The 27,876-nt window shown below is 39.8% G+C and overlaps 3 protein-coding genes across 8 annotated transcripts; 1 reads left to right on the top strand and 2 right to left on the bottom strand.

Moving 5' to 3' along the window:
• The first annotated feature begins 50 nt into the window (after positions 1-50).
• LOC135167970 (cation-independent mannose-6-phosphate receptor) lies at positions 51-9,995 on the top strand. Of its 3 annotated transcripts, none has more exons than XM_064131728.1 (11): positions 51-409; positions 619-832; positions 908-1,059; positions 1,336-1,610; positions 1,728-1,869; positions 1,940-2,088; positions 2,168-2,280; positions 2,388-2,629; positions 8,801-8,969; positions 9,059-9,210; positions 9,672-9,995. In XM_064131728.1, exons 1-11 carry the CDS (start codon positions 347-349, stop codon positions 9,759-9,761), a joined length of 1,761 nt encoding a protein of 586 aa, XP_063987798.1. In that variant the 5' UTR covers positions 51-346; the 3' UTR covers positions 9,762-9,995. The 3 variants fall into 3 exon arrangements, with proteins under 3 accessions (XP_063987798.1, XP_063987797.1, XP_063987799.1); XM_064131727.1 differs by having other exon boundaries at positions 85-409; positions 1,725-1,869; XM_064131729.1 differs by having other exon boundaries at positions 113-409; positions 1,725-1,869; positions 9,356-9,995.
• Tl (Toll) lies at positions 2,647-8,066 on the bottom strand. Its single transcript, XM_064131715.1, has 2 exons — positions 7,577-8,066; positions 2,647-6,390 (listed from the first exon to the last, which is right to left on the bottom strand). The coding sequence occupies exon 2, from the start codon at positions 6,357-6,359 to the stop codon at positions 3,123-3,125; it is 3,237 nt and encodes a 1,078-aa protein (XP_063987785.1). The 5' UTR covers positions 6,360-6,390; positions 7,577-8,066; the 3' UTR covers positions 2,647-3,122.
• On the bottom strand, positions 9,565-27,398 carry LOC135167966 (diacylglycerol kinase theta). Of its 4 annotated transcripts, none has more exons than XM_064131717.1 (19): positions 25,877-27,398; positions 23,510-23,589; positions 22,915-23,020; positions 22,606-22,826; positions 22,260-22,422; positions 20,968-21,117; positions 19,312-19,402; positions 19,199-19,242; positions 18,647-18,784; positions 18,164-18,301; positions 17,935-18,052; positions 17,667-17,854; positions 17,304-17,516; positions 16,889-17,198; positions 16,373-16,677; positions 15,958-16,240; positions 15,679-15,835; positions 15,483-15,590; positions 9,565-14,975 (listed from the first exon to the last, which is right to left on the bottom strand). In XM_064131717.1, exons 1-19 carry the CDS (start codon positions 26,010-26,012, stop codon positions 14,880-14,882), a joined length of 3,045 nt encoding a protein of 1,014 aa, XP_063987787.1. In that variant the 5' UTR covers positions 26,013-27,398; the 3' UTR covers positions 9,565-14,879. The 4 variants fall into 4 exon arrangements, with proteins under 4 accessions (XP_063987787.1, XP_063987786.1, XP_063987788.1 ...); XM_064131716.1 differs by having other exon boundaries at positions 9,565-13,156; XM_064131718.1 differs by lacking the exon at positions 20,968-21,117 and having other exon boundaries at positions 9,565-13,156.
• Positions 27,399-27,876: the final 478 nt, after the last annotated feature.

The following is a 27,876-nucleotide window of genomic DNA, read 5'->3' as shown; positions in this document are numbered from 1 at the left end:
TCCGACAAAATGGCGTCCTTTCGGGACCACAGAGAAGGGATATTCCTATCACGGGTTTCCCCGTCGCCATTTTGAAAACTTGGCAACGTGACTCTGTTACCTCGAACAAACGAGCCCTGTTGCCAAGTTTTTAGCGGCAAATTTAAAGAATCTCATTGGTGTAGGCGACATTGACACTCTAACCACAACACATTCGTCTACTGACGATTACAGACTATGTACATGACCGTACACAAGCAATAATCCGAGTAGTCAACCCGGGTAGTGAGTAACGTTGATCTCAATGCGATAAGCCGGCAGTCCTGATAGTGCTATTGTTCCCAAAAGTGTATTTCCCCTGTCAAAAATGGGTCAACTAATTCTACTGGCACTTCTGACGTCATCGTTATCAATAATTGGGGCAAATATGGTAATAATGGTTGCAATATTCTTCCGCTTCTATTGATTTCCCACTCATATTTTTCATTCGTGACCGTGATATTGAGAAATTGCGCGTCGGTTGAGACTTGCAACGGCATCAATTTTTTTTCCTGCTGTATTCTGTTTCTTCTCTCAACCGTTTACTTTCTTATTCCATTTTTTTACAATTAATAATTTCTGATTTACCCTTTTTTCAAGCCAACACAGCACCCCTGCCAATATACAGACCCATCAACGGGAATAAAATATGATTTTACATCGTTGATACTTCCGACTGAAGATTACAGTCTTAGAAATGATGGAACAAACGAAACCGTGAAATTACAGCTTTGCCATGTACTACATGACCAATGCAAGGAAGATGGAACGTCGTCTGTTTGTTTACAGTCTGGAGAAAAACACATTTCCATAGGTAATTGGCAATTTTTTTTTCCAGATGATTTATTTATCGATAAAATTTTATTTTCATCTGGACAATTTTCCCCAGGAACTTATCCACCAACAGTGCTGGCTGAGAATGGCAGCATTGCTTTTCATTTCAGCGGCGATCCCTGCATGGATGGTAAACGATATACTCTGAGGGTTATCATGCAGTGTGATTACTCGGAATCCGATGAGAAACCTTACCTTTTTCCTTATGTAAATATTTTCAATTGACTATCTATTTATCGGTTGAGGAAGACCGAGCAGAACGAAACACCTTTTGATTTCAGTTATTAAACTTGTACAAAAAGTTTAATTGATAAATCCAATGATTTTCTCGATAATTTTATTGGATCTTCATTGAGCTTTTTATTTAGATATTAATGAAGTTCGAGTCTTTGATAAAAAGTCGCCAAATTCTTCTAAAAAAAATTACGTACACGATGACAATATTTTAGGGGCTAATTGCCCGCTTGTGATTAACATCTTCAGGGAAAAGGACAGTGCGACGTATACGTCATCTGGAAAAATATATTGGCATGCGGAACATCCCCAAAAGTCGTGAATTGTACCATTGCGAATCAAGCGGGAGATGTTGTGGATCTAACTAGGCTAATGAGTCAAGAGAGCAATTATGAGATACCGACTGCAGTCAGCACAAGGTCTATGATTCTAAATGTGTGTCACTCAGTGATTCCTGGGTATGGGGTAGTATGCCCGGTCAATTCAGGGGCCTGCTTGAGAGACACCACTAATTCTAGTGCGAGGTACTTAAAATTAAGTCCCATTCGCTAAATTATTACTAGACTAATTTCTCTAAACCTCTAAATCATCGGTTTTTTACACACAAATTTTTTTAAATCACTAAATTAATTATTTAGCAGATACATCAACATCGGAGATGTCCAGCCTCCTCAGTTGATCAATGGTACAGTTGCTCTGGAGTATACTTTGGGAGCAATATGCCCTGAAAGTGCTGACCATTTGAAAACGACAATTTTCTTCATCTGTGATTTAACATCTCATGTAAGATTTTCCTCTTGAGAAATTAAGAGAAAAGGGCATTTGGAATTATTATCTTTATTTTTGTTCTCAGAACACTCACCCAGTTTTAATTAATTCCACTGGGTGTCATTATGAACTTCTTTGGAAGACAGTTGCAGCATGCAGTGAAAAACAGCTGGAGAAATATCGTTTGGATACTGCTAGCCCCTGTAAAGTCGTCGATCCAGTCACTAACTTCGAGTAATAATAGTTTTTGAGTTATCGCTTGATTAATGAAATGAGAAGATAAATTAGTTCCTAATTTATCCTTTGATTCCAGGTATAACCTGGAGAGTCTCAAAGCCCAGGACCTCCCTATTCCGATCACTAATGGCTCTTATAAATTGAGTATTTGTAGACCGTTAAACAGCGTAGCTTGTGGACCTCACGCAGGTAAGACTCCTCTCATGAAAAGTTGTACAGAATTTTCTTCAGAAAATTCCAGAAGTTTTATTATTTCAATCTACGCATTTTCAAATGAGTTAATTAACAAACTCCAGGAGTCTGTCGATCGCCAAATCTTACGGTTGGAGGACAAGCCAATTCTCAGCTCATGTTGTCTTCAACGGGACCGTATTTGAATTACACAAACGGTTCGATATGTGAAAATGAAAAGCGACATTACACTATCATCGAATTCATGTGCTCAAAGGAGGAAGACAAGGGTGAGCCGAAGATCGTGACGGATGAGGGATGTTTACTAAAAATCCAGTGGCCCACGTCCCTCGCCTGTGGTATCCCGGTAAGTCTATTCACCCATTATATTTATCTTTCAAGGTCAAAGCAGGCTTATTTATTTAGCTTTAAATTCGTTGTACAAAATCACAAGAAATATGACTTAAAATATTTGCGTTGCAAGAGAAATGCTATTTACACTCGACACAGGATTGGTGAGTGGTACCTAGAGAAATTTACAACGTTTAAAAATAATCTCCCAGCAGTCCCTTTCAGTCTTGTCATTGATAAATTATTCGATACTCTTACGCTAGTGAACAGGAGTTTTTATACTATACGTTGGATTAATGTCATGCTCGTCATACTTCAGATTCATAATGAATTAGATTATAAATTAATGGTTTAGGCTAGTGTGTTTTGCGAGGATATCTTAGGTTTCCTCTTCGCAAAAAACTAATGGAGAACGGCTCCCCCTTAAGGATAATTTAAATTATTTTGTAATTTCCCTGAATATTTCTCACCCCATCAAAAACACCCCCATCACTCTTCCAATCGTTCTCTCACACCGTCGTACACTGAACCCTCTCGACCCTCTCGCTGTCCTTTCCCACCTCACAATTTCCCCCAATCTTCGCGTTCCCATTGACCTCCCTCTTCATCATTTCCTCCTTCCCATCACTCCCCTCCCCGCTGAAGGACTTAAGGGTGTCGGCAGGTGGTGTCGAGGCATCAGTTGCCACTGCGCCATTGGCCTGCTTCCCAATGAGTTCACTTTTGTCATTCCCAATAACAATCCTCGGATGTTGATTCTCAAATACCGTCTGCCTTCTCTTCCTCCGCCCAACATCCTGAGGATGTGGCAACGCATACTTCAACTTCTCCCAGAACCACGGATCCCCCCACTTGACATAAGTATTCATGGTCAGGTAGGCCTTGAGCTCTGGATCCAATTCCTCAACTGGCCCAACATCCCCATAAAGAATGACGATAACCCTGGCCCGTCCTTCGTTCAGAGCCTGATTATGAGCAGTTCTGAACTCCATCTTTCCCCAGATACTCTCCAGGAAGTTCGGGGAGAGTACGACAATTGTTCGTCTCGAGTCATCGACCGATCTGGCAATCTGATTGGGTATCCACTCCCCTGCAAGCCAATCCCTGAAGTGAACGCACAATTTAAAAGGTCTGGGCCCCTCCTCCAACTTCTCAATCAAATTCTTCACGACGAACTCCTCGTCCTTATGGGAATAACTGATAAAAGCGTCGTAGAGCTTATCCTTGTCCAGCTCGTCCTCGGTGACCAGCCAGAGGCACCACTGTCTAGCATAAAGCCAGACCTTGATCTCGTGCAGATAGCGATAGTAAAATGCCGCCATTATTCCTGCTATTATCCCCAGCAGAGCGATGATAACGGAGACAGCGATGATCCCCGCGATCTCCGGTGGACATATTTCCTTAGGGAACATCTCGAACATAGCTTTGTCAAACGCATCACACTTGACTCGCTGCAAATCATGAATATCTATTCTTTTCATTTGGACGAAGGACAGGAGTTCCCTCGCGTCACAGTCGCATTTCCAGGGGTTCATGTCGAGGGAGAGGTTCCTCAGGTTCGTCGAGTTGCTCAGAAAAGCGATCACGTCTGTCTCCAGTCGCGTCAGATTGTTGTAGTCCAGTTCAAGGTTCGTCAGGTTATTGGACAGCCCCTCCAGAGGCAATTGAGTTATCTCGTTCCTCGAGAGAGACAGAACTTTCACTGTGTCGTATCCAGGGCTACTCATGGATGGCATATTCCTCAGGGAATTACCTCCTAAGTACAGCTCAATCGATAGTCCTTGTGGGGCCCTCACGTGGTCAGGGGCCTTCGTCAGGTTCCTGTAGGAACAATCTATGATGTATGATCGGTTATTCGGCTTCATCCAACACTTGCAGACATCGGGACACGTCGCGTTGTAAATTGTCGCGTCCTCGACGAGACACTTCAGGGATTCAAATTTGATGTTCTCCACGGGCGTGGTCGCCAGCCAGGACGGCTTCTGGCACGTCAGGTTCGTCATCTTCAGGTCAACGATGTTCTTGACCTTTGCATCCATGTCACCCTCTTGATAACGCAGGAGATCGTAAATGTCACAGTCGCAATTCAGGGGATTATTTTCTATTGATACGGTCACTGTTTTGTTTTTCGCGGTCTCCCAGGACCTTGCGTAGATCTCGGCGTACATTAGGGATATCGTCTCGATCCGGTTGAAGGACAGGTCCACGTAGAGGTTTTGGGAGGAGAAGTAGATGTCCTGAGCGTGCAGGGAGGTCAGGTTATTGTGCTGGAGATTCAATTTCTTCAGGTTGGGAGCTGTTGTCCAGTCAAGGAAAATATCGGAAATATTATTGTGTGACAGGTGCAACTCCTCGATTGTTTTACATGGGGTGAACGGAGAGTATAAACGCTCGCCCCCCAAGGATCCGCCTGGGGTTATTTTTAATGTCAACTGGTTCGAGGAAAATCGGGCTATCAGGAGGTTCTGAAGGGTATGCAGCCCTTGTGGATCAATTGTTTTCAATCCGTTTCGTTCCATGTTCAGGACTTTGAGGGATGATAAGCCCTCGAATAAATTTCGTTTTATCATAGTTATGTGATTCCTGGATAGGTCAAGCGTCTCCAGCTTCGGAAGCGTCGAGAAGATTTCACTGGGCAGGTCCTCAAGCTCGTTGTAACCAAGATAAATTGATAAAAGCTCCTTGCAGTCCTTAAAAATTCCTCGTGGAAGTGTTTTTATGTAATTCCACTCCAAACTTATTTCCTTTAAACTGACACTCCCCGCGAATAAATCCTCCGGCAAATACACCAACTTATTCCTCCGCAACTTGACATCCACCAGTTGCGGCAAATCAGCGAAGAACTTCGGTGGAAAAGTCGTCAAATTCTGTTTATTCTCAAAAAGAAAAACTGTGTGCAGGAGTTTATTGTTCCTTAGAAGTCCTCCAGGCAGTGAATTGGCGGTGAAATTATTCTGCGACAAGTTGATCACCAGGAGCTTCTCCAGCTGGGCGAAAATGTCCTCCGGGAGTGTCTGTAGATTATTCGTGTGCATGTCAATATACTTCAGGGCCTTGAGTTTATCAAGACTGTGGGGTCTTATCGTCGTGAGTTTATTGTTCCACAGGTTTAAGCGCTTCAGGTTCGTCAACCTCTCGAACATTTCCGTCTCAATAATTTCCAGTTGATTGATCCCCAACTCGATTGACTCCAGACGGGGAATGTTCAGGAAGCCGGCTGGAAGCTCCTGGAGATCATTTTCCCGGAGGTTCAGGAGAGTTAAATTCTGCAGATCGTGGAGAAGATCGGCACTGACGTTCGTCAACTTATTTCGAATTAGCTCCAGAGACTTCAAACTCTTGAATTGCCCTAGTGTTTCCCTGCTGAGTGTCTGTGACAAATTCTCGTTCATCTGGATATTCAATTCGATAATGTTGTTGGCAATGATTTGTCGGGTTATCGTCCCGAGTTTTCCCCCTTCTGGCAGTGGACATGTCTTGAATAATATCGAGTCGACGTCGTGGCTCTGCTGGTCTCGGCCGAGGTTGAACTCCGACCAATTTGGCGAATTATAACAGAAGATTTTTATCCAGGAGTGAGGCTTGTAGGTGACCGTGAACGTCGCGTCCGGTGCACTGGTTGAACAGTAGATGTCGTACTCACCGTTGAGGCTGTAGTGACAGTCCCCGCAACCGCTGCCTCGTGGACATTGTGCAACACAAGAGCCAGAAATGAGAATGACGATGAATGACAGCAGTTTGGACATGACGGGGGCTTCGAGGATATCCTGGTGTCAGCTGGGGACGAGAGAAAGAGATCCGTTGGATTATTGAGGGGACAGTCACAGGAGTTTCAGGGGGTGAATTCGATGAATGTTGGGATTAAGGAGAAAATTCGACAATGTCGTCGGTGGGAAAAAAAAAACTCGATTCTGGGACTCGTATGGTTCATTGATTCCTTTTGAACGGGATTAGCCCGGTGCTGGGGGCTCACCTGGAGTGATTTACTTGGAGATCGCTTTATAATTGTCTGTCAACGTCGATATTCCTCATAATAACGATCTTTCCTCGGTGGTATTATATAGAGGGCTTAAATTTTGTTGAGCCTTAAGGGCCTGGAGAATTAGTTTTCGAGGAAAAAGCAGAGAAAAATAATCTGGAAAATTCTAATTCAGAGGAAAGAAATAACTCTATTCATAGATCGAACTCTCTATAATTGTCCTTTGCCAGTTAATTAATTCCTCCGCATCGAATTGGGATTTCCCGCCGAGCCATGAGGATGTTATCCTCCGGGCGAACACAATCCAGGAATTTCCACGACACATTACTGGAAGTAGTAAAATCAATCGTGGAAACCTGAGGGTCTTCATTACATTGGTTTATATAATGCACTCATCTCGTCAATTTAGTACCGTATAATCGGTTTTCAAAGTGTTAGTATTCCACTACCGTCATGTTCCGAGAGTTAACCGCCCAAGGACAACCGTTTCATCGAACAACTTTCCTCTAACACGTGAATGTACTGGACTCGTCCCAATGTCCCCCGTTTCCTCATGGGGTTTGGGAATATTTGTCGCAATTGATTTTTCGAATTCATATGGATGTATGGAATCGATTAATTATTAATCGCAATCATTTGACACGATTGAACTGTTACATAATTCTTTACAAAGTTGTTATCTTTGAAGTTTAAAAATTGCTGTACATCACCGACTTTTATTATTTAAAAGAGTACAGACCGCAACATTTTGCTTCTCCGTTCTCCATTATCACTATATATATAGCCATCCGAGTGGAATGATGTCATGACTCGTGATAACACCGCGGTAAATTCAGTGTTCGCAGTGAAAATCACTGGCAATATTATTCCCTTCAACTAAATATTCTCATCGCAAGAATCAACACCACATGGCCATATCCAAACAGTCGATCACACTAATTATCACCAATTGATGAACAAGTGATCGATAACGTAATTACTCACCCACTGGTCACTCGTCACTTTTAATCCTTTTGATTCCCGCTTCTCAGAGAAGTCTTGATGATCTTTGACGTATGAAAAATATTTAAATCAACACAGTGCACCTGGATTTTTATTCCTCACATCAAATCAGGGACATTTTTATGCAAAATTACAATGCAAACATTGTACAAGGAAATTAGTGTGTAATATCGATGAGGGCCCTCGCAGTACCCGCACAGACAGCCGACTGATCTGAAAAATGTTAGTCTCTGTCGACTAGCTATTTCCCCCTCTGTTTCTACAATTGTGTGAGAGAGGGGGGAACGACAGTTTCAATTTTGCAGGGAAAGTAAACATTGAAAAATGAAAAAAGGATTTTCTCTTTAAAAAATATAACTTGAGCCATTAAATTATTTATTCAATATTATGTATTATTTTTTAATTATTTGATTACTATTTCACACTAATTGTCTGAATAAATCTGATTAATTTCACAATTCACTAATCACTTACCAATTTTTAATATAAAATAATATAATAATTTCGTTGGTGGATAAATGACTTTCAAATTTTTTAATTTTCATTTCAAATTGATAATTCGTGCGGTGGCCTTGAGAGATCGTAGGATTCCTTGAGTTTATCTGAATGATATTCCACGTGATAGGGTGGCAGGGGATCGAGGGTGATATCCTCTTAAGAAAGTACTGAACAGATAATTTTGATGCTCACCAGAGACTTCACGTCCTGCCAGACCGTTCTGAAAAAAATCCAACAGTCTCGTGGCCTAGGACGGTCCCTTGGTTGTCTATTTCCATGTACTTATCCTGGGGATACATTTTTCTCATCCAAAACAGGATGGGAATTTTCTTTTCCTGGCATCTGGATAGTCTGGCGCCCACATGGGGAGACATCGACACGTGCGAGCGACGGGGATTCTCTTTACAACGATAACTTTTCTGTCGAGGGAAAAAATAGGTCTGTTCTAGACGTCACACGGAACCCCAGTGTCTCCAGGACTGGTTGGAATTATTTTCTCCCGAAATTATTTTCTGATTATGAATTTCTTCGATAGAAATGAATAATTCTTCAATCTACTTTCATATTATATTATTTTTATAGCGTAAGACAACTAGTAACAGCTCGAGGCAATCGCCAATTATTTATAAAAGTATATAATTAGTTTCAATCTCCAAAAACAACGGAACATGTTTAATAAACTTTAATGAGAAATCTTTAATATTTCAGACTGCTACAACTGCACTTGACCCCCCGCTTTCTTCGACACATCAACCGGACAAAGTGACTCCAACACCACCGCCAACATCGATCACCCTAGCTCCCAATTCTACTGATAAATCCCCAAGTAATCGAACTATCGACACCGATTCATTGACTGCGAACGAGAGTTCTCACGGTGAGACCAACAGCCAAAGGCGAAGATTGAAAATTCTAAAGACAATTGTCATCCAGAAAACCTTTTGTTTAATTTATATTCACTTTCAGGCACTGGATTAATCATATTCTTCGTCATTTTCATCACCCTGGGTCTTGTAGCCGGGATTTTCCTCGCAAACCCTGTTCGACGATCGAACTTATACGCCACGTGCCGGTCATTCTTCCATCGCAGAATGCCAACTGGTATGCCATATTCTCAGGTACGGTAATTAATTATCTGTACTTACCTTAACGTCAACTTCCCTATTATTTGTCCGTCCGTATTCGTCTCCAGTCTTGATTTTTATTATTTTTTACCGCAATTGTTTCTGTTTCTAAATGTTCGTTTGGTTTGCTTTATTTCAGGAGTTGTGAGCGAATGAAAAAAATGGAGTGTCTCAAGTATTACTTTTAGCGATAGATTATGATTTTGTTTTTTATATGTTCCGCTTGAAACATACGGACTATGGTTTATAAAAAAACCGGCTGGTGCTTACCCTCATAATTATTTACGTCAATGGATGAGTTATTTTTCAGTTTATTATTTTTCGTTTTTAAGAACCAATAAGTTTCCGTTTATTTTTTTGTTTTCTATTGCTTATGATTTTTGTTATTCAGATTATTTAAGACGAAGACAATGTACTTAAGGGTGTTCATCTCTTGTGATAATCACTGATTTCAGGTGAATAGTGTCGAAGAGACAAATTTATTACTCGACGCTGCGGACACGTGCTGTCAGTCTGACAGTGACGATGACCTGTTAAGAATATAAAAAAATAAGTAAATGATAAATCAAAGGGAAATAAAATGTCTTCACTCGTGAAAAAAAAAATTAATCTAGTGCACATGATACCTCAGCAGATGTAATTCCTTGTATCGACGAGTTAATCGAGTGTTTATATTTTTAAATGCACGTTGAATATATATTTCTACGAGTCAACTGTCACTGAATAAATGGCATCTTCATGAGGAAATAAAAAAATGAAAAAAATTCATGAAAACAACAGTTTGATGTATCTTCTTGTAGCACATACATCCATTTTTTTTTATTATATGTAGATTGTTCATGGATTATTATTCATCTATCCTTTACAGCAACAGCAAGTATTACAGTATTACAGTTGGGTCGAATTAACAAACGTGCGCGTCGCCAATCTGCCGTCAGTGCAATAATTTATTATGCGTCATCGATCAACCGGATATGACGAATGACAGCAGAGCCCCTGTGCACCAACGGCAGGTTAGAGATAAATCGATGCCAATCAATCATCCGGAGATCGAGGCGTCGTCGTAAATTTCTTTAGTTTTTTTTTTCTGATAAATTTGTAATGAAACTTCTCAAAAGTAATTCTCTGTGTTCAGTAGTTTCAAGACATCCAGCGGAGTCTACGGGATTAAGAGCGCGTTCTACAAGCGCTTTTTTTTTTATGTAACACAAACTAAGTGACTGTCCCGTGTCACCTGCAAATTCTCGCTCTCTCGCAATTATTATTTCACCTCAACTCTCGTCGCACACTCTCACATTCGCATTCACTCGCACTCTGTCGCTCTCCTGTTCACACTGCCACGTAATCAAGGCATAATTGTCCTCTGAACATTTGTCTCGTCGTGACTTTTGTCATCCCAAGCGTCGCAACACAGCCCACCTGAGTCTCTTTGTCACTGAAGTGAATGAACATTGTTGACGTGCTATATTCGACGCGTTTTACCCCCCCTGTTGTCCCCCCAGACGTTCACCAGCCAGTTCAGAACCAACAGAAACAATTATTTATCAGCTCAAGGGTCATTCATTCTTCACTCTCTGCACACCTTACAAATCTACATATTTTTTTTTATAATATTGTTATGTACATCTTTTGTTTTTTTGGCACCGGTAATTGTCCCGCAGAATCAAGTTATGATGCCAAATGCACGTATCTACACGCATTCCAATTGTAGTCGAAACAAAACCGTCGCTCGGGTAGTTTTTCAAATGATTTTTCAAAATTTTATTTTTCCCGCCCCGAGATTAAACGCGCGAAAATGTCTCAAATTGTGACTCGAAATTCGGGATTGACTCACGAGTGTCTGTGGCGCAGATTCACCCTGGGGTAAATTTTCACCGTTCTGGTGTCTCATAATCACTGTTATGAGACTAGAGTATGTGGACTCGTTGAGACCCTTTTCCCGTCGTTAGGGATGTTTTTCAAATTTTTTTATTCAACCAGAATTGCCAGGTGGTAATTTTGTTTTTCAAAAAATAGTCTTGATTTTGTAGAGCCACAATCAATCGGGTGAAGTCGATAACGCGAATGATTGACGTTTTTTAAACGATGTTTGATGTGTCTTTGACATCGCCAGACTTTGCGATGATGTACTTTATTCTAAAAGAAATCAAAAATAATTTTTGAAAATAAATTGCCACCTGGTAATCGTGTTATCCGGACTGCTCGAGGTTCTAACAAGGGACTCGAATAAATTTCCGTCGCCGTGTCCTTCATTAATTAATTTTTTTTAATTCAATGAAATTAAATCAATCGATTTGGCGCTTCCAGGGCGCCTCGTTAACTTTTTCTCTTGTTAATAAATTTCAATTTCGACAAAATCGAGAGAATAGTTGGCAAAGATGCCGTGCCCGCGGTCCTTCTTTCTCCACTTTGTTGTACCTCTCTACGTAAATAATTTTTTATGAATTTGTTCATTATTAAAACTGACTGCGACTGGTTTTATCGTCGCACTAACTCACTTACGGTAAATTCCAGACTGCCCAGCAGTCAGATTTGATAACAATGACAAATTAAAAATGTAATACTAATACAATAGTATGTAAATATATTAATATTTAATCGTAAATATTTTATATAATAATATATTAATAACAACCGACTTGATGACTCTCTTTTTTACCGCTTTGTTCACGTGGTGCGCGATATTTATCACGAGCTTCTTTTTTTTTACTGTCAGACATTTTTAACTGGTAAAATACCATACGAAACGTAATGTACATTACAGTTTACATGTTCTTCGTACAATTTTTTTTTCATAATTATTTGTCTACAAAGTAACGAATGATATGAACCTAGGGGTGAAATAAATAAATATTAAGCACTTGTCGCCGGCACATGCGCCGACGATTACTTTCTCATTCAGTTGGTGAGTCTGAATTGATATTATTTTTAATCGCCAATTATCTGGTATCGGCTTTGCGCAGCAATCACTCGAGTGTCGTTTTTTTAAAAAAATATTCATTCGTATTACGGTAGTGTGATAGTGTGAATAAATTATAGGTATTTTTTAACTCGAGATAAAATGTGAGAAAAATAATTCGCCCCATCGACACTGAAGGAAGCATTAGTCTGCCTAAATTTGTCAACCGGTTAAAAAAATTCTTAATTAACTCGCCGCCTTTAAAAATATTTTATTAACATTCACGTGCGGTGAATTTTATTACTGCGATTTCTGAGAGTTCGATGATCGATCGCCGCGCGGTCTTCAATCGTCAATATCTCGAAATCCGCAGAGTGAAATTCAACGAGTTTTTTTTCATTGTAAAGCTCGAGTCTTAAGCTTGAACTCAAAAAAAAATTGGTCGATTTCTATCGGTGGATTCTGAGTTATTGATCTTTGAAGACGCGTCCCTGGGTCTCCTGTCTGTTCTAATTTTTTTCAATTTTTCAACTGCCTGGAATTTCTCTTGCTTTTAATTCTAAAATCAGGGGATTTCCCCGATCATAATCCCCCAGACTAATGACGTACTATCGCTCTGCAGAAAAAATAACATAAGACGGATTAAATCGAGGGATAGTAATCGAAAATCGAACCTGAGAAATCGTCAATAGAATTCCACTGCATCCCCGATGACGATTGATAGATTTCCTCCGATCCAGTCCCGATTTTTTTCAATTAAAAAATCCACAAAGTTTCCCTTATACCCATTGGATAACACGTGTCCACACCCATGTCTTTAATTAACAAAGTTCTGATTAGCTCCATCGTGTGCAGTCGAGAATTGACAAAAATTCATCTGAGCTGGGACGATTTGTCGTGGATTTTCTCTCACACGTTCGCTGTCACTCAGAAAACTTCAGGATCCGGATCATTGGAGGCAGCTGCTTGCAGTGCTAGTTGCATACTCGGCTCTGTATTTCGTCGCTTCATTTTAACCTTGGTCTTCTTCAGCATCGTGGCCTAGGAAGGGACAGGATCATGGGGTGTTGCACAAAGGATATTCTTTCGATAATAATCACCTCCCTCTCTCAATTTTTTTTTCTCCAACGAGACCAGTAATTGGCTCCACGAATGGCAATATTTTCCCAACAATCAGTGAAATAAACTAGTAATTTCGGATAATGCATTTGCAATACTATCAAAAGACGGCAAGTTTGAGAGTTAATTAATAACATATGGGAAATTATAATTTTTGAGTGGACAGCAAGAAATTAATGAAATACTGAGGGAGTAGAAAAATAAATGTACGATATATAATGAATAATATATAATAATATATGATATATTATATATTATATTATATATCATATGTAATGTATAATATATAATGTACGATTGAGTAGAAAATCTTGCTTTACATTTTCATTTATGCGTGAGTGTGCGTGCGTTCGTGGCTGGTCATTAATTGAAAATAACTCTCTCTTTGGAAGAATTTTAAGTGGCTAATCCGTTTGAGTGTGTGTACTTCGTGCATAACAGAAACGATCGCCTGAATTTAGTGCACCTCTGGACACGTTCCTCGAGTATGAAAAAACGCCAGAATAAAATTAAAACTGTAAGATCTCGATCGAGTTACTACGTCAGTAATTAATTGTATCACTCAGAAATTCAGGAAATCATTTTACTGTGCGCACACGTGCACCACATCTCAACCGGAAACTAAAGACTGCAATGGGAGGCATAGGTTCCGCATTAATATAAATGGCAGAAACAAATAAGATATACATATACAGATACACATATACAGTACTTTCCCCATTTATCCTAATCGCTGATGAGTTTTTGGGGATTATCTCATGATACAACAGCAGAAGCGATTTTTTTTCTAGTGATGTCCTTTGGCCAACTACAGGGAGACTCGCTAAGAGAATTTTTCTCATAAATTTTCCCGGAAAATGTCACAATAAATCTTCCAATCCTTCACGCTTGTGGAGGTATCACCCCCAGTTATCACGGGTACAGTTGATCACAGGAGAAATGATCAGGAATTTCTGCATCTGGGCAAATGATCACAAAATACTTGAGTCACAGGGATCGATCACTCAAGTCGACTTATCTCGATCAAGTTTTGCTCTCTATCTCAAAATCTGAGAGAGATATCGAAATTTTCGTTATTACATTTGAGATTTCGGAGATACGAAAAATTAATTCATATCTGTTTAGCACTTCGTCCTTGAATATTCCTGCGATCAGTTCTTGCGTGATCACCTGCCCCGACGATTTCTCCTGTGATCACTGGAGTCATCCTTGCCAATCTCTCCCAAAAACTCGTTATTTTTTTCTCGTTTCTCAGTCTCGAGTGATGAAAAACTAGAGGACAAAGTGTAATGCATATCTACGCATATGTAATACTGAAAATACAAGATTAAAATAGAATGAATAGTGGAATGGGAGTGTGAGAAGGGCATGCATTTGGGGGAGGGCTCGCTGGATCGACCGGTTACGGCTGGATTAAAGGTCTGCCTCGTCCGAAACTCCCCCAGTTATCGTTGTGCTAAGCACGCGCATGCACAACATGTACACGCGACTGGCACAAGGAGAGCCTAGGCAGAGATCACAGACCCTCTTCCTCTTCCTGTTAGTCATATTGTTAGATTATCCCATTGCCACGAATTCAACGAAATTTTTTGAACTCGTGTGCCATTTTATATATTTTTTTTTTTCAAATTGCAGATTTGATGATTTACTCGTCCGTGCACTTTCCCCCCTCCCCATTAGCGGGTAGAATCGACGGTTCGGTATTGCGACGCTTGATCTTATTTTTCTTCAACATGGTTGCCTGAAGTGAACAGAGGAACAAGGAAGACATTAGTAGATTTGCCATTGAGGGGAGCTCAGAGGGATTTTCCTTGAGGAGAGGGAGGACATTTGCATGCGTTTATATTCATAAAGTTTGAAATATATTTTTCACTCCTTCACACGTAGACCAAAATTATTTAGAAAACAATTTTGTTTAATGTTATTATTTGCTTCTGTAATTTTGAAAATCAAAACTAGACAAATTTTTTTATTTGCTTTACGTGTGTGAATTTAAATAGTACTATTTTTCTAGTTTATTTTCATAATAAATTGTCTGACTGATGAATCAAAGAAATCAACTACTCTTCTACGGAATATAGAGAATATATTGATAATATTTATTTTCTGATAATTATCGAGCATGCAACAGTTATCGAGTGAAAACGTGCCATCGAGATTCGATCAGAGCAATCGCTTTTTATCGAAAGTCAATCTGGATTTATGAATGGGAGATTATAAAAATAATCAGGCATGAATTATTAATTACCCTCAGTGCAGATTTGAGGACGACGACGTCACCAGGACTCTGCACCCACGGTTCACCGTCCATCTGCACGGGTATGTCGGAGTTCAGGTGAATTTTTATGTGTCCTCCCTGGAAATTGAGGGGGATTGTTATTTCACGTGAATTTTATTCACAAAAAGTGGCAGAGGATGTTTTTTTTATATTAATTTTTATGTACTTGTGCTATCCTGATGGCGGTACGAAATCCCGATTGTATTTGCCCCAAGTGTGCGACACCCGTGACACCCACAACCTCCAGCATACCATCGTAGTGGTTTGGCTTGTGAAATTGCTCCTCAATGTTCTCGCCCCATGGTTTCGCACCAGAGCCCCAGCTAAATCGTTGATTAAATGGAGTGCAGACGTTATCATAACGTCCATACGTTCCATATTTTTTTAAAGCTAAGTTTCTTTTAAATTTACTCAAGAAAAAAAAAATTTTACAACAATTCATTACCTCAATATATTGAGTATAATAATGCCCTCCAATTGCGGTAAATCCACGAGTTTTCCGTCCACTTCCAGACGAATTTTCCTCTGCAAATCTCTGCAGGTTCGTCCCACCATTTTCTTCAGTCCCATTTTAACATAAACGGATTTATTTCGCAATCGGCTGTTGAATTTATTCGGATTTTCCTCCCTGGCGTTGTGAAAGTCCAGGCATAAATCGGCGTCAATGCCAATGCCAAAGTAATTGTTCATGACAAGTATTTGAGAATTATCTTCACTCGATCCTGCACCTGACAAATCAACGACAATTCCCCAATTTATAATTAGTCTCTCACTCAATAATTACTTTAAAAAATGACCAATAATTGAACAGAAGAGCTTATCGTAAAAATTTATAAACGAAATATTAATCGACGACTCACCGCCAGTGTCGTCTTGCTCCGCTTGTGGATGAAAAACGACTGTCCACCTGTCGAGTCTTATTTCGTCGGCGTCAATAACATCACGCAACAGATTCAGGGGATCCTCACCACCGGTGTAGCCCGGCCCCCAGCAGAGCACACGAGCAAGATCATTGCCTGTGCCAAGTGGCACAATGGCACAAGCTGGCGATGAGCACTCACTGTCCTGACCAACATTGTCCAAGCACTGCAAGACCCATCCTATTGTTCCATCGCCACCACAAACTAATATTTTGTAGTGTTTTATGTGACGAAAAACGTACAATCTGTTGAATTTAATAATGAACATTAAATTATAATTAAATAAATCTGCACTTCAAATTTAACTAATCAATACTCAATTAATTAATGCTCTTGTCTTGATAAAATTTGTCGAAATGTTGTTATGCACTTTCTTTAATCATGAAACATGACCATAAATTCAATTTATTGATAAATAATTGCTACGATGTTTATGGAATTTAAATAATTACTCACCCAGGCAGTGGGCCACCATTATCCAAGTCAAAGACTTGATAGGGATTCAGTAATTTACGAAAACTCGAAATTAACTCCAACCCCTGACATCCACCCGATTTAACATTGACAAATACAAGAAGTGGCTGTACACCAGGGGGTACCATGCTCGGTTCAATGCTCGGTAATAGCATAACTAGCAGATGTTTATCTTCATATATTGACTCCCGCAAAAGGTACAATGCTCTCACTGCCTTATTGGCATCTTCGTATATAATTACCACGGATCCGTACTCGTAATATATCGGTCCAATCGACGAAAATTTGTTTTCTATAATTGAAGAATAAATCAGTAATTTTTGTCCTCCTCTCATTGGCAGAATGAGCTCATAAAAATTCTATGATCGATTGACATAATTTAGTTAAACGGTAGTACCTTGTCCCAACAACTCAAGCAGTATGTTTTCATAATTTTTTTCACTCTCATTTAACGGCAGATTGCCAACAAAAAGGGCTAAATTAGGGCCGTGTGGATCTTGCTTCAGTTGCAAATAAAATCTCATCAGTTCCATCTGTCTGATGGAATCTTTCCCCAGTTGTTTCACTGCCTCCCAGGGTTTTTCCGTGAGCTCCAGGACTTTTTCGGATACTGGAAAATGGAAAACAATCAATGAATTCTTTTTCATTTTTCAATCTAATGAACGGATGAAAGGAGAGCCGGGTTGACTTCGCCTAGTTTTATCACTTCCTTCCTTCACCCACCACCGATTCTTGTTTATCATATTTTAGGGACACTAACCACCTCGATCTAAAAGTATTTCGCTGCAGCGATAATCCTCGCAGTTGGAGTCCTTCACGCAAAATCGCAGAAGAGCCTCTTGAATGAGATCTGCTACAGTTGTTGAGTCATTAACTGGAACTATACAGAATGGATCCGCTATCTGCAGTTTACCGGGATATACCCGAACTTCGCCGCACTCCTCATCCCTACAAAGTATATTGTGAGCTGGGTGATGTGGGAAAATGTTTTACAGAATTTTTATTTGCAAATTAATCACCAAACTTACTTGTATCTCAAAAATACCGCTCGTCGTTTACCTTCTCTTCGAGTTAAATTTAACACTGGATTTGGATCACATAGTGGTGTCTCCTCGGTGGCATACAAATCGGTGAGATAAAAAAGACCTACGAGATAGTTATAAACACTATTAACTTCCAGTGTAATGAATCGATGATAATTAGCGAGGTTTTGCCAATTTCATGTATTAAAATTTATTTAAATAAAATAGTACGTACTGGGATGTACTTTTGTTATGTGGAACGCCCTAAGAGCTGACGTGAGAACTTGCTCGGTGGTTGCTAATCGCGACACCGATATAACCCGGAATATTTTACGTTTGAGGGACATATTACCGTCGTACACCTTAATCATCTCTGCAGTGAAGAAGCAAAAAGAGAAAAGGGATTAATTAAATCTTAAGAAATACGGATTAAATTCATAATTACAATTACTTAATTATTTAGATCCACTATATTCTATCTCCAATTATCTTCTTCTTATTCATTAATTTTTAATGGTAAAAATGGAAAGAAATAAAAATGTTCCAATGAAAAAAATCTTTTTTCAATGTGTTAAAGCAATTTTTCCTGTAGCATTATTGATATAAAAAATAACACAGCTACTCTCGTAATTGCAAAAACAGAATTCTAAAGTTCATGTAGACAAAGCGTTCCATTGCGCCTCGAGAAAAATAATTAGCTAGAAAAAACAATCCACACCTTCATCACCCTTTTCCTTATCATCCTTCTCTTTAGGAGATCTTGGATCTTTGCTGTGTGCACTACTCGACTGCGTTGGCTCATCATTATCTCGGTTCCTCGTGTCACCGCTGCTGAATTCCTCTGATATACTGCGCGCTGTAAGAAAAATAATTCACATCAACAATTGGGCAAATTTACCCTGGGACTGTTGTTTTTACCGAAGTACGGTACTTGCGTCGAGAAATTCATGGCATGAAAATTACCAAGCGCACGATATCTCTCACTGAGAAACAAATTCTTTCACCGAGAAATTTTTTTATTTATGGGAAAGTCGAGGGCAATTCTGCAGTGAAGTGGTAAAACTTGAAAATTTCTCGAAAATATATTTTTTCCTCAGTGCGTACCATCTCAATACATCTCGCAGAATTAGTCTAGTTCCCTTCATTTCTTGGCCATGATTATTTCGATAAAACTTTGAAAAATCTACGTCTTTCTGTTTTTATTTTTTACTGAGTGTAATTATAAATAAATAATAATTGGGATACTCTAGTATAGTTTCACATCGCTTACCATGTCTGTACAACATGAATACGTTAAGAGGGGTTGCCATTGCCCTGGAAAGCACAAAGCACATGCAGATGGTAAGTTCTTGCTCAACTTATTCATTTATCTCTCCCACATACGTAATACAAATGATGACATCATAGTTGCTGAGTTCGTGCGAACAACAGCACCGCAGAGTCTCATTATTTTCTTGGCAATGTGTCTTCAGTTCTGCAGCAGTAGATGGGGAGAAATTGTTGCACTCATGCATGCAATCAAGCAAACACAAGTTAACATGCTAAAACACTAAATATGTAATAACAAAAGTGTCAAAAAGAGGAGAAAAAAAAATATTTCTCGAATGGACTCCTAATTGTTACAATTCTTATTTCATTGCTCGTTTTGTTCTAAATTGTCATAAGACTTGACTTTAGTCAATAAATGTTTGTGGGGGTCGCAAGATATTTTTTTGGGCCCACAATTTCACTGACTTTTCCGGTCTATTGTTTAAAAAATCTCACGGACTTGATAATTCAAGAGATAACAGAGTTAATTAGTTTCAAATGATTTTTCATTTTGCGGTATTTTTTGTAGAAAACTTCTCTCTGTGTATTGTTAGATTGTAATGAAGAAAGTTTTTGACAAGTGGATGTAGTCACTCACACCTATAGGTGTAAATGCCCACGCATTATACTCGTCAATGTCGCATTATTGATTCAGAACAGGAGAAAAGAAACCCGATTGAGAGTACAATGCGTAGAAAAAAGGGAAAAAAGTGAATAAAAAAATTAACAAAGGTTCAACACGTTGCCAATACTGCGCCTGTCATTTTGAGTGCTGCACAAGAGTGTGTCACGTTAACGGTTAAATAAAATGCTCGTGTATTTGCGCAATGTGATAATAGGCAGGGATGATGGAATTATGCAAAATATATCGGCTATTGATGGGTCCAATGAATAATGAAGGGGTGATCAAAGTCATAAAGTGATGGGCGGAGAGAAATTTTCGGTTACAATTACCCTTACGGGGAACGTTTATTTTTAGAAATTGTTGATGGATAAATATCTGTTTTTATTTGTTGTCTGAGAATTATTGTCCTGGTGGCTGTAAATAATATCCCAGTTGTGAGATAAATTTACCTTTTCAGTGTAATAATTTTTTTCTAGAGGTCAAAGAAAAATTGAGATGAAAACTACGAATTTGAAAGGATAACATTTTATATAAGTGAGACATTATTTATTCTCCCTCGGACAATATTTCTCGACCAATCAAAAATTTATGACACCATTCCTCTACCAGATGGAAGGGTAATAACTAAAAATTTCTCTCCGGAAGTAGAAAAACACGAAACTGATGGCAATGAGAAAAAAAAATTAAGGAATAATAATTCTGTAATTGCGGAATATCTACCGAATTGCAGAAAATCAACTCCTTAATTTTTTTTTCATTTTGGACATGCATTATCTATTGCGAATTCCCCCAGCGAGAGGAACTCCTCGGGTTTTCTCCCAATTTCCACTGATCCAAACGGTGTTAAATGAAAATAAAAAATAAATGAAAAATCTTCTCGGCACGAGGTACGTCATGTACTTGGTAACAATTTACACACGATACACAAATTAAACTGATAAATTGTTGCAATGACTGACTAATTTTAATTTCAATAAAACAAAGACACGAAAATCATAGTCCCTTCGAGATGCAAATTATTTGATTCGCCTTTGCTCCAGGTCGATGTAATGTCTTATGCTCACAAACATAGTTGCACGGCCATTTTTTTAATGATATTGAGGTACCTCGAACATAAGGAGGGGAAGCATGACAATTTCCATGGCAGCTACGTGGAAAAACTAGTGAAAGGCGTCTGAAAGCTTCGGCCAGATGACCAGCCGCACCAATTTGTTCGCTCTCAGCGAATTCGAATTGCTCTCCGATGTTATCTTCAACTAGTAACAAGTAAAATGATAATCCGAATTGATTCAATTTTTTTTTTCATATTTATCAATCAATCCTTATCAATTCCTTGATTTTCTTTCACTAATTGTTTAGTTGATTGTTCTGACGGTGAGTCAAGGTGCCCTTGGATCGGCAAAATCATAAATAAATAAATAAATATGTGATACAGCGATATTTTCTTGGGTTTGCAAACTTTAGAAAATTGTCCCAGTATTTTGGCTGACGAAAACACAAGAGATTCACTTGATAGTATTTTTATGAATGAAAAATAACTGAGGCGTTGGTTTCATGAGTATCAAGGGTGAAATGTTTCAATGGTATGTGCAACGAGATGTTCAACAACGCGTATGTGATCGTGCAATGATATATTGGAGAGATTCAAGTCGATAGAGAATTTATCGAGGGCGATAATTGCCATCAAAACGATTCCCAGAATCATTTGTGGAGAGAAATTTTACTCAAAAGTTGTGTAACACTGAAAAAAATCCTGTTTTTCGATTAAAAAATTTCTCTCCAGGTCCTGATACATGTAAATTATGGAAATAATATGGCCACTTCTAGTGTGACAGTCAATAAACAAATAAATCACTCCCACATCATGAAATATATATCTCGATTGGAAATATCAACCAAAAGAGTGATGAGAGAAAATGTAACTTTAATTTTACCTGAAACATGCTTAAATTTACCAGCACTGATGAACTATAATCACGTAATGCATCACAAAGTCAAGAATATAGATGAAATAGGCAGTACGCATTCCTAAACGAGCACCGGGTATTTTTCTAAATGAAAAATTTGGATCGATGTAATTCAGCAGCGAAGTGAATTTCGACTATTGCCCACTATTTGTTGAATATCTCAGAATCTAGTGGAGATGGCAAAATTGTTATCATGACCTTTTTTATAGACCGAAATGAGTTCTACAACAAATATCTTGACAAAAATTTCGCTATCTCCCCCAGATTCGGAGATATTTCGCAAAAATGTGAGTGAGGGATGGGCTGACTTATCTCAATTTACCAATTCATTGCTGAATTATGAAATCATTCGTTTGTGATTGTATTCCGTGACTGAATACTCCGCGAAAATCCATCGCAACTCTCTGCAAATAATAATTAAGTTGACTTACGGGTGAGGATCTCTTTCCGTCGTACTTGTACACCAATTATTGCTTCCATGGGTACTTCTGTACGTGGTATACTGATCGCATACGGTGGCAGATAAATTGGCTCCAAATTGCCAAACGTGCATTCTTGACGCATTAACTTGCTCTTCTGGCACCAAGGATGCGACTAGAATGTTAATAATTATTATCACTCATTTATCTGGTCCAGAAAAAAATCCCCTCGGGTCTCTACCCCCAATTTTGCAAAACCCTCTCAAAATAATAAAAAAATTATCCTCTACATTTCATCTGCATTATTCCCAGTAAATCATAAATAATAAATTTGCAATTTAATTGGAGCTATTATTACCGTCATGCCACACCACTCGCAGCGGAATCCAGCCAGGCACTCTGCGGAGAAACAACTTTTTTTGCAAACGGCGCATTTTGAATTATTCGGTAAATTTCCTTCCCGCCAGTGATGCGTGTGCTTCACCGACGCCAAGTCCTTTCCTGGTAGGTACGTAGCATTTTCTTTACAGTCAGCAACGGCAAAGTCCTGACAGTCCGTGTGCACATAGTACTCGCAAACTGCAGTCAAACGAATTTTTGCAAATGAATGGGACAATTTTTAGCTATAAATTATTAGTATTTTATTTGATAAAGTCAGAAATCTTACTTTCACAGTGTACGGATGGAGATGTATCCTCGAGGCGTTTACGACAGACATTGCAAAATTTTTTCTTGTGATGCACCGGTTCGGACCAACAATGTGCAACCGGATTCTTTAATGAAATATAACGTGTAATTTTTTTGCATTAATTGTTCAGGTTTTTGGGTTTTCTGGGAGGGTTTAAGGGATATTCCGTTTGGAGAGAAAAGTTCAGTAAAAATGATAATTGAAATAATTCGATATCAATAAATAAATTGATAAATATAAAAATTATTGAACGTTCGTGGATTGTTTAACTTTAAGATACAATAAATCCGGTATTTTTAAAAAAATACTATGTAAATATCGAGTGCGAATCTCGGGGAGGAACAATTTTCGCAGTGAATGATAAATTGGTCTGACCACAGCATAGGCAGTACTACTTGGCGAATTTGTCAGGCAGTTGGGGGCGAGAAAAAAATAACCAACTGCTGTGTCACTAGGAGTTGACAGAGGAACATGTTTCCTTCATATGTAAATGTTTATTTTTGTTATTAACTATTGGCAATCAATTTTTTTTCTATATTTTTAAAAATATTTTTTAGTGTGAATCAGGTAGTACCTTGATGAGGCTTGCCGCGATGCTGGAGCAGGGAGACACGACGGCCTTGAGACAGCGTTCGTGCACCACGAAGTTGCAAACTGGAAAATAAAATTTCAGTCTCAGTGAATAATAAAAATCATTAACTGAGAGAGAGTGAGATAAATTCCCCGAACGTCGGTCATCTCATAATCCCCAGATGAAAGAGAACATTCAAATGACGCGTCAAACAATCGAGTCACCGGTGAATTGTCAAGGCAAGTGTTGGTTAGTTGTCATCAGCTGAATGCACAATAGGAGAAACGACACATCCGGCTCACACACGCAGCTAAGCCTTTTCTCCAGTCCCTTATCATTACCAGCAACTTATTCTCATTTCTCTCAATACGAGGGAATGAATCAAGTCCAAACAAAATATTATCACCGCTGCTCTATTTTTTGAACAATAGTTCTCATGGGAGTGACAGCCACATGCGAGTGGATTGTCTCCACTTGGCTCCTCCAGTGTGACGTGTTTGCACGCCACTCGTGTAGGAGTGTATTGGATGGAAACTCCTTATCCCACATAAGCACTAAAATAAACTCCAGCAGTTGAGTGAGTGCGTAAATGATTTTGCATTATAATTTTTCCTGATAAAATTTATTTATCATCCAAGGTAGAAAAAAGCCCTTCAACAGAGCAAAAAAATCCTTAAAAAGTTCTTTTCAATTGAGTTGACCGTCCAGTTCAGTTACTAAAAAAGTTACTTATTTGAACAGCCCCATAAAATTTACTTTATCATCCTAGGCAGAAAAAAAAAATTCAAAAGGGGCGATAAAGCTCTCTTAACCGAGAGAAAAATACCAGACAGCATCAGTAACTCGGGGGGGGAAAAAGCTTTCTGGAAAGCTACACGTTGCGAGTGCGACGAATTTAAAAGAGAGAGAGTACAATCCTGAGTAGCTTTTCCTTCGTCGTTTTTGGAGGAGAGCCTGTGGCCAATGCTGATGATGTGAGGCTCTCACATTTTTTTTTTTGCAGTCACGTTCCTCACCCCTCCCCACTTTACTCAGCCCTTGAGGCTTTTCTACCCTTCTCTATGACTCCTGCTCATACTAGCATCCCTCTCGTTCCCTCATTCATTCTAACTCACTCAGGCCATTCCTCATTCGCCTAGTGTCCCACCATCTCATACCCCAAACGATCAATGCCTGCTCAAGAGACGTGCACACCAGCTAGCGCCCTCTGCAACTGTCGTATAAACCTATTCCCATGTTATTGTTGGGGGTGAAAAAGGAAACACTGAAATTATATTCATCCAGTCCTTCTTTTGTAAATAATCTAATTATTATCATTTAAGGGATTTATTCTGATTATCCCTTTGATAAGGTTTTAATGAGTTATCTGGTGAATATTGCTTTGCCTTAATTACTATTGTAACTAAATTTATTGACTCCAAAGGGGGAGTTTTAGGACATTAATTTTGGTTCATTTCTGCTGTACGAGGGATAGAATTTCTTCAGTCAAAAAGTAGTTTTTTGTACTCGTAATAAAATGTATTTTCCAGCCTGACGGGGCCGAAAAAAGGAGCAGAATCCGAAGTAAAATTCCCGCCAAATCAATAATTACAAGGAAAAGCTCAATGAGGAGACAGATTGTTGCTCCTATTTTTGGACTTTTTTTTTCTTTTAATACTTCAAATGTTCAAAGGATCGAATGCTCGACTCCAAGGCAACTAATTACTGATTTTGTCAAGATATCCAAAACCAGGTCTCGTAAGGGTGGATTTCCTAGACTGCAGATGTAGAAATATTTCCTCGAAAATAAGACATTATTGATTTCAAAGTATTCGACTGAATATTTTGATTTCATTGATGTCCCTTGCAATAAGTCTCCAGGACGAAATGTCATGCACTCGAACAACCATTAAAATTCGATGAAATATTCAGGACATGCAAAGGAATATATTGTTACGGAATGCCGGGAATGAATGGATTCCCTCCCCTTTGCCTTCAAGTACGAGCAGTAAATCTGTAAATATATTTCAACGTTAATAAACAAATCATCCCCTCCAACAATTAAAACTCCCATTTTCACAATACAATCGATGAGACCCTTTATCCTATCGAATCATGAGCTTTCCATGCACTAATCAACATTTTCGGCTCCTGGGCAAAAAATCTACTTTATCATACAGTACAAAAAAATCATATTCAACCCCTCAATTCCAGAAAGGCCCCAAATCTGATTTTTTCCCTCACAACAATCAGAGTCCTGCTCCCAAAACAAAATCCCAGTTCCTTAAAATATAAATCTCCCCCTCCCAACTATTTATCCCCATCCATCAGTCCCTGAAACCCTCCTCCAGGGTGGAATCTCTCTACAGGGGGTTGATGTCATGATTTTACCTTCGCAGATGTAGCCCTGCACTCTGATGCCCCAGAGCAGGTCGGTGCAGCTATGGCAGTACGTAGGCTTGTGAAATGTTTTCTGTCGAAAGCTGTGCCCGTGGCTGACTGGTGTCTCGGCCGAGACCGACGCCATGTTCCCCGTTCCACCGCGGCGCCGTTCACGCCAGATTTTCACCGTGAAGTTACGCAGGGTGCGCCGCGTGACAACATTACATGACTACGTTATCTCGAAACCGTACGCGTACATATCGGGGCCAGTGGCACTCCCGTTTAACGAGTTCAACGTGCCTAAGGCGCATTTCCGTTGTAGGCCCGCCTTATTCCCCTCACTGCACAGCTGAGCATAACTATTTTCAGTTATAGTCGGTCGCCGACGCCTCTGGCCTCTGGCCTCTCACCCGACTCTTATCGTCAATATGATTCGATGATCAACGTCGTGTCACGTCAGCATCAACTCGATGGGAAAATTCTGCCAGGGGATGATGTTGGTGTGTGACCGATGGGCAAAAGCTCTCGTCACCACTGAGAGCTTTTCTCACGTTAAACTCAAGCACTGGGCTCCAGTGCCACCGTCTCCGACAGATTATTCAGCTGCTGCTGCTGTCGCTGGTGCTGCTCTACTCCTAGTGCTACGGTCAATTAAAGGGGGCGCACAAGCACGATAAAAAAAACACACACACACATCCCGTCCCACCCCCCACCCCACACTCACCGAGCTTGCGAAAGCTCTCCGGCCACCCCGAAGGACATTTGCCCGCGCGCGCGCTCTCTCCCTCGATCACTTCGTTTTTCCCCCTTTTTTTTTTCTACCCTTATTCTTTCTCACTCATTACTCACTTCATCTGTACATTTTTTTTCACTCTTCCCTCGTATTGGCGCAGTTTTTTTTCCATTATTTTATCAGAGTTTATAAACAATGCACAACAGACCCCCCGCACTTTTTCTCGATGATATGGGGATTAGTGTGAGGGGATGTGACGGGAACTTCCGGAGGTTTTCAGCCGGGAGATGGTTTTCATGGATTTTTTTTTTTTTTTGGAGATCACAGCCCCAGATAGTCTATTAACCCGCGCGATCAGACGGTTGTGTCATTGCGTTCGGGGGAGGATTTTAATTGGGGGATGAATTGACATCACGAAGGGACTTTTCACCGATGGCACCAGTCGATTTAACACCACTGGGAGGGGGTAAAAAAATTTTTTCAAGTGTTTAGGTCCTCGGACTGTTCTTAACACTCCTCCAGCGCCCAACGCGACTTACCCGAGACGTCACACACGTACTCGTTTCACCACGCGCCGACGCCGTTCACTGATTTACCCTGGCGCATCGCTTCCCGCGGCGTCTATATTTTTTACCCATGTAAACGATTTATTTATTTGCCCCCGCGATGTTACAGTGGTTAATTAATTTTTTTTTTGTTTGTTGCACTCGTTAGATTTGTCACAATGTGGGGGGGACGGGGGTTGTGGGGAGATGACGGGTGATTGGGGGGGTTGATTCTTGGGCAATCGGTGATGGTTGGGGTGATTTACATGGTGATCGGTGGTGATCGTACATTATCGAGAAATCGAGGGATTCCTGATGGTGGTGGAGTTTTTTTAAAATTGAGGAGGCGACGGAGAACGACGGAGGGGTTCTAGGGCCACATCGCATGTAGCTAGGCGATGATTCAATCACTGACCGCTATTGATTTACCGCGCGACGGCTGATCACTGCGGTAATTTATCACTTGTACGGTGCGTGCATTTTAGGGTGAGAAGACGTTCGATTTGGGTTTTTGGATTTTCTAGAGCTTCAAAGGGACTGATGTGGGTTTACGGAGTGGTAGGGATTTGGAGTGGAGGTTGGTGACACGCGCCTGCGTCGGTATTTCGAGGGAAGAGACCTGCGCAGGCTTGGAGAGCTTTCGGGATTTTTTATCTCGACTTTGGTGGATTTTTAGGTGCGAGGGGACGACTTCCCAGCCGGTGAAATTGAAGTCTGAAATATTTTATTTT

Source organism: Diachasmimorpha longicaudata, chromosome 12, assembly GCF_034640455.1.
Source record: "Diachasmimorpha longicaudata isolate KC_UGA_2023 chromosome 12, iyDiaLong2, whole genome shotgun sequence".
NCBI lineage: Eukaryota > Metazoa > Arthropoda > Insecta > Hymenoptera > Braconidae > Diachasmimorpha > Diachasmimorpha longicaudata.
The sequence above is the reverse complement of the archived record's forward strand: the minus strand, read 5'-3'. Positions and strand labels throughout refer to the sequence as shown.

Coding starts and splice junctions, on each gene's coding strand:
- LOC135167970 (XM_064131727.1), top strand. CDS start 347: ATGGGTCAACTAATTCTACTGGCACTTCTGACGTCATCGTTATCAATA. Junction 410..618: donor CAATAATTGGGGCAAATATG/GTAATAATGGTT, acceptor CCTTTTTTCAAG/CCAACACAGCACCCCTGCCA. Junction 1,870..1,939: donor TCTGTGATTTAACATCTCAT/GTAAGATTTTCC, acceptor TTTTGTTCTCAG/AACACTCACCCAGTTTTAAT.
- Tl (XM_064131715.1), bottom strand. CDS start 6,359: ATGTCCAAACTGCTGTCATTCATCGTCATTCTCATTTCTGGCTCTTGT.
- LOC135167966 (XM_064131716.1), bottom strand. CDS start 26,012: ATGGCGTCGGTCTCGGCCGAGACACCAGTCAGCCACGGGCACAGCTTT. Junction 19,403..20,967: donor TTCCCCTCCTTATGTTCGAG/GTACCTCAATAT, acceptor CTACTGCTGCAG/AACTGAAGACACATTGCCAA. Junction 17,199..17,303: donor GCTTGAGTTGTTGGGACAAG/GTACTACCGTTT, acceptor CTTCAATTATAG/AAAACAAATTTTCGTCGATT.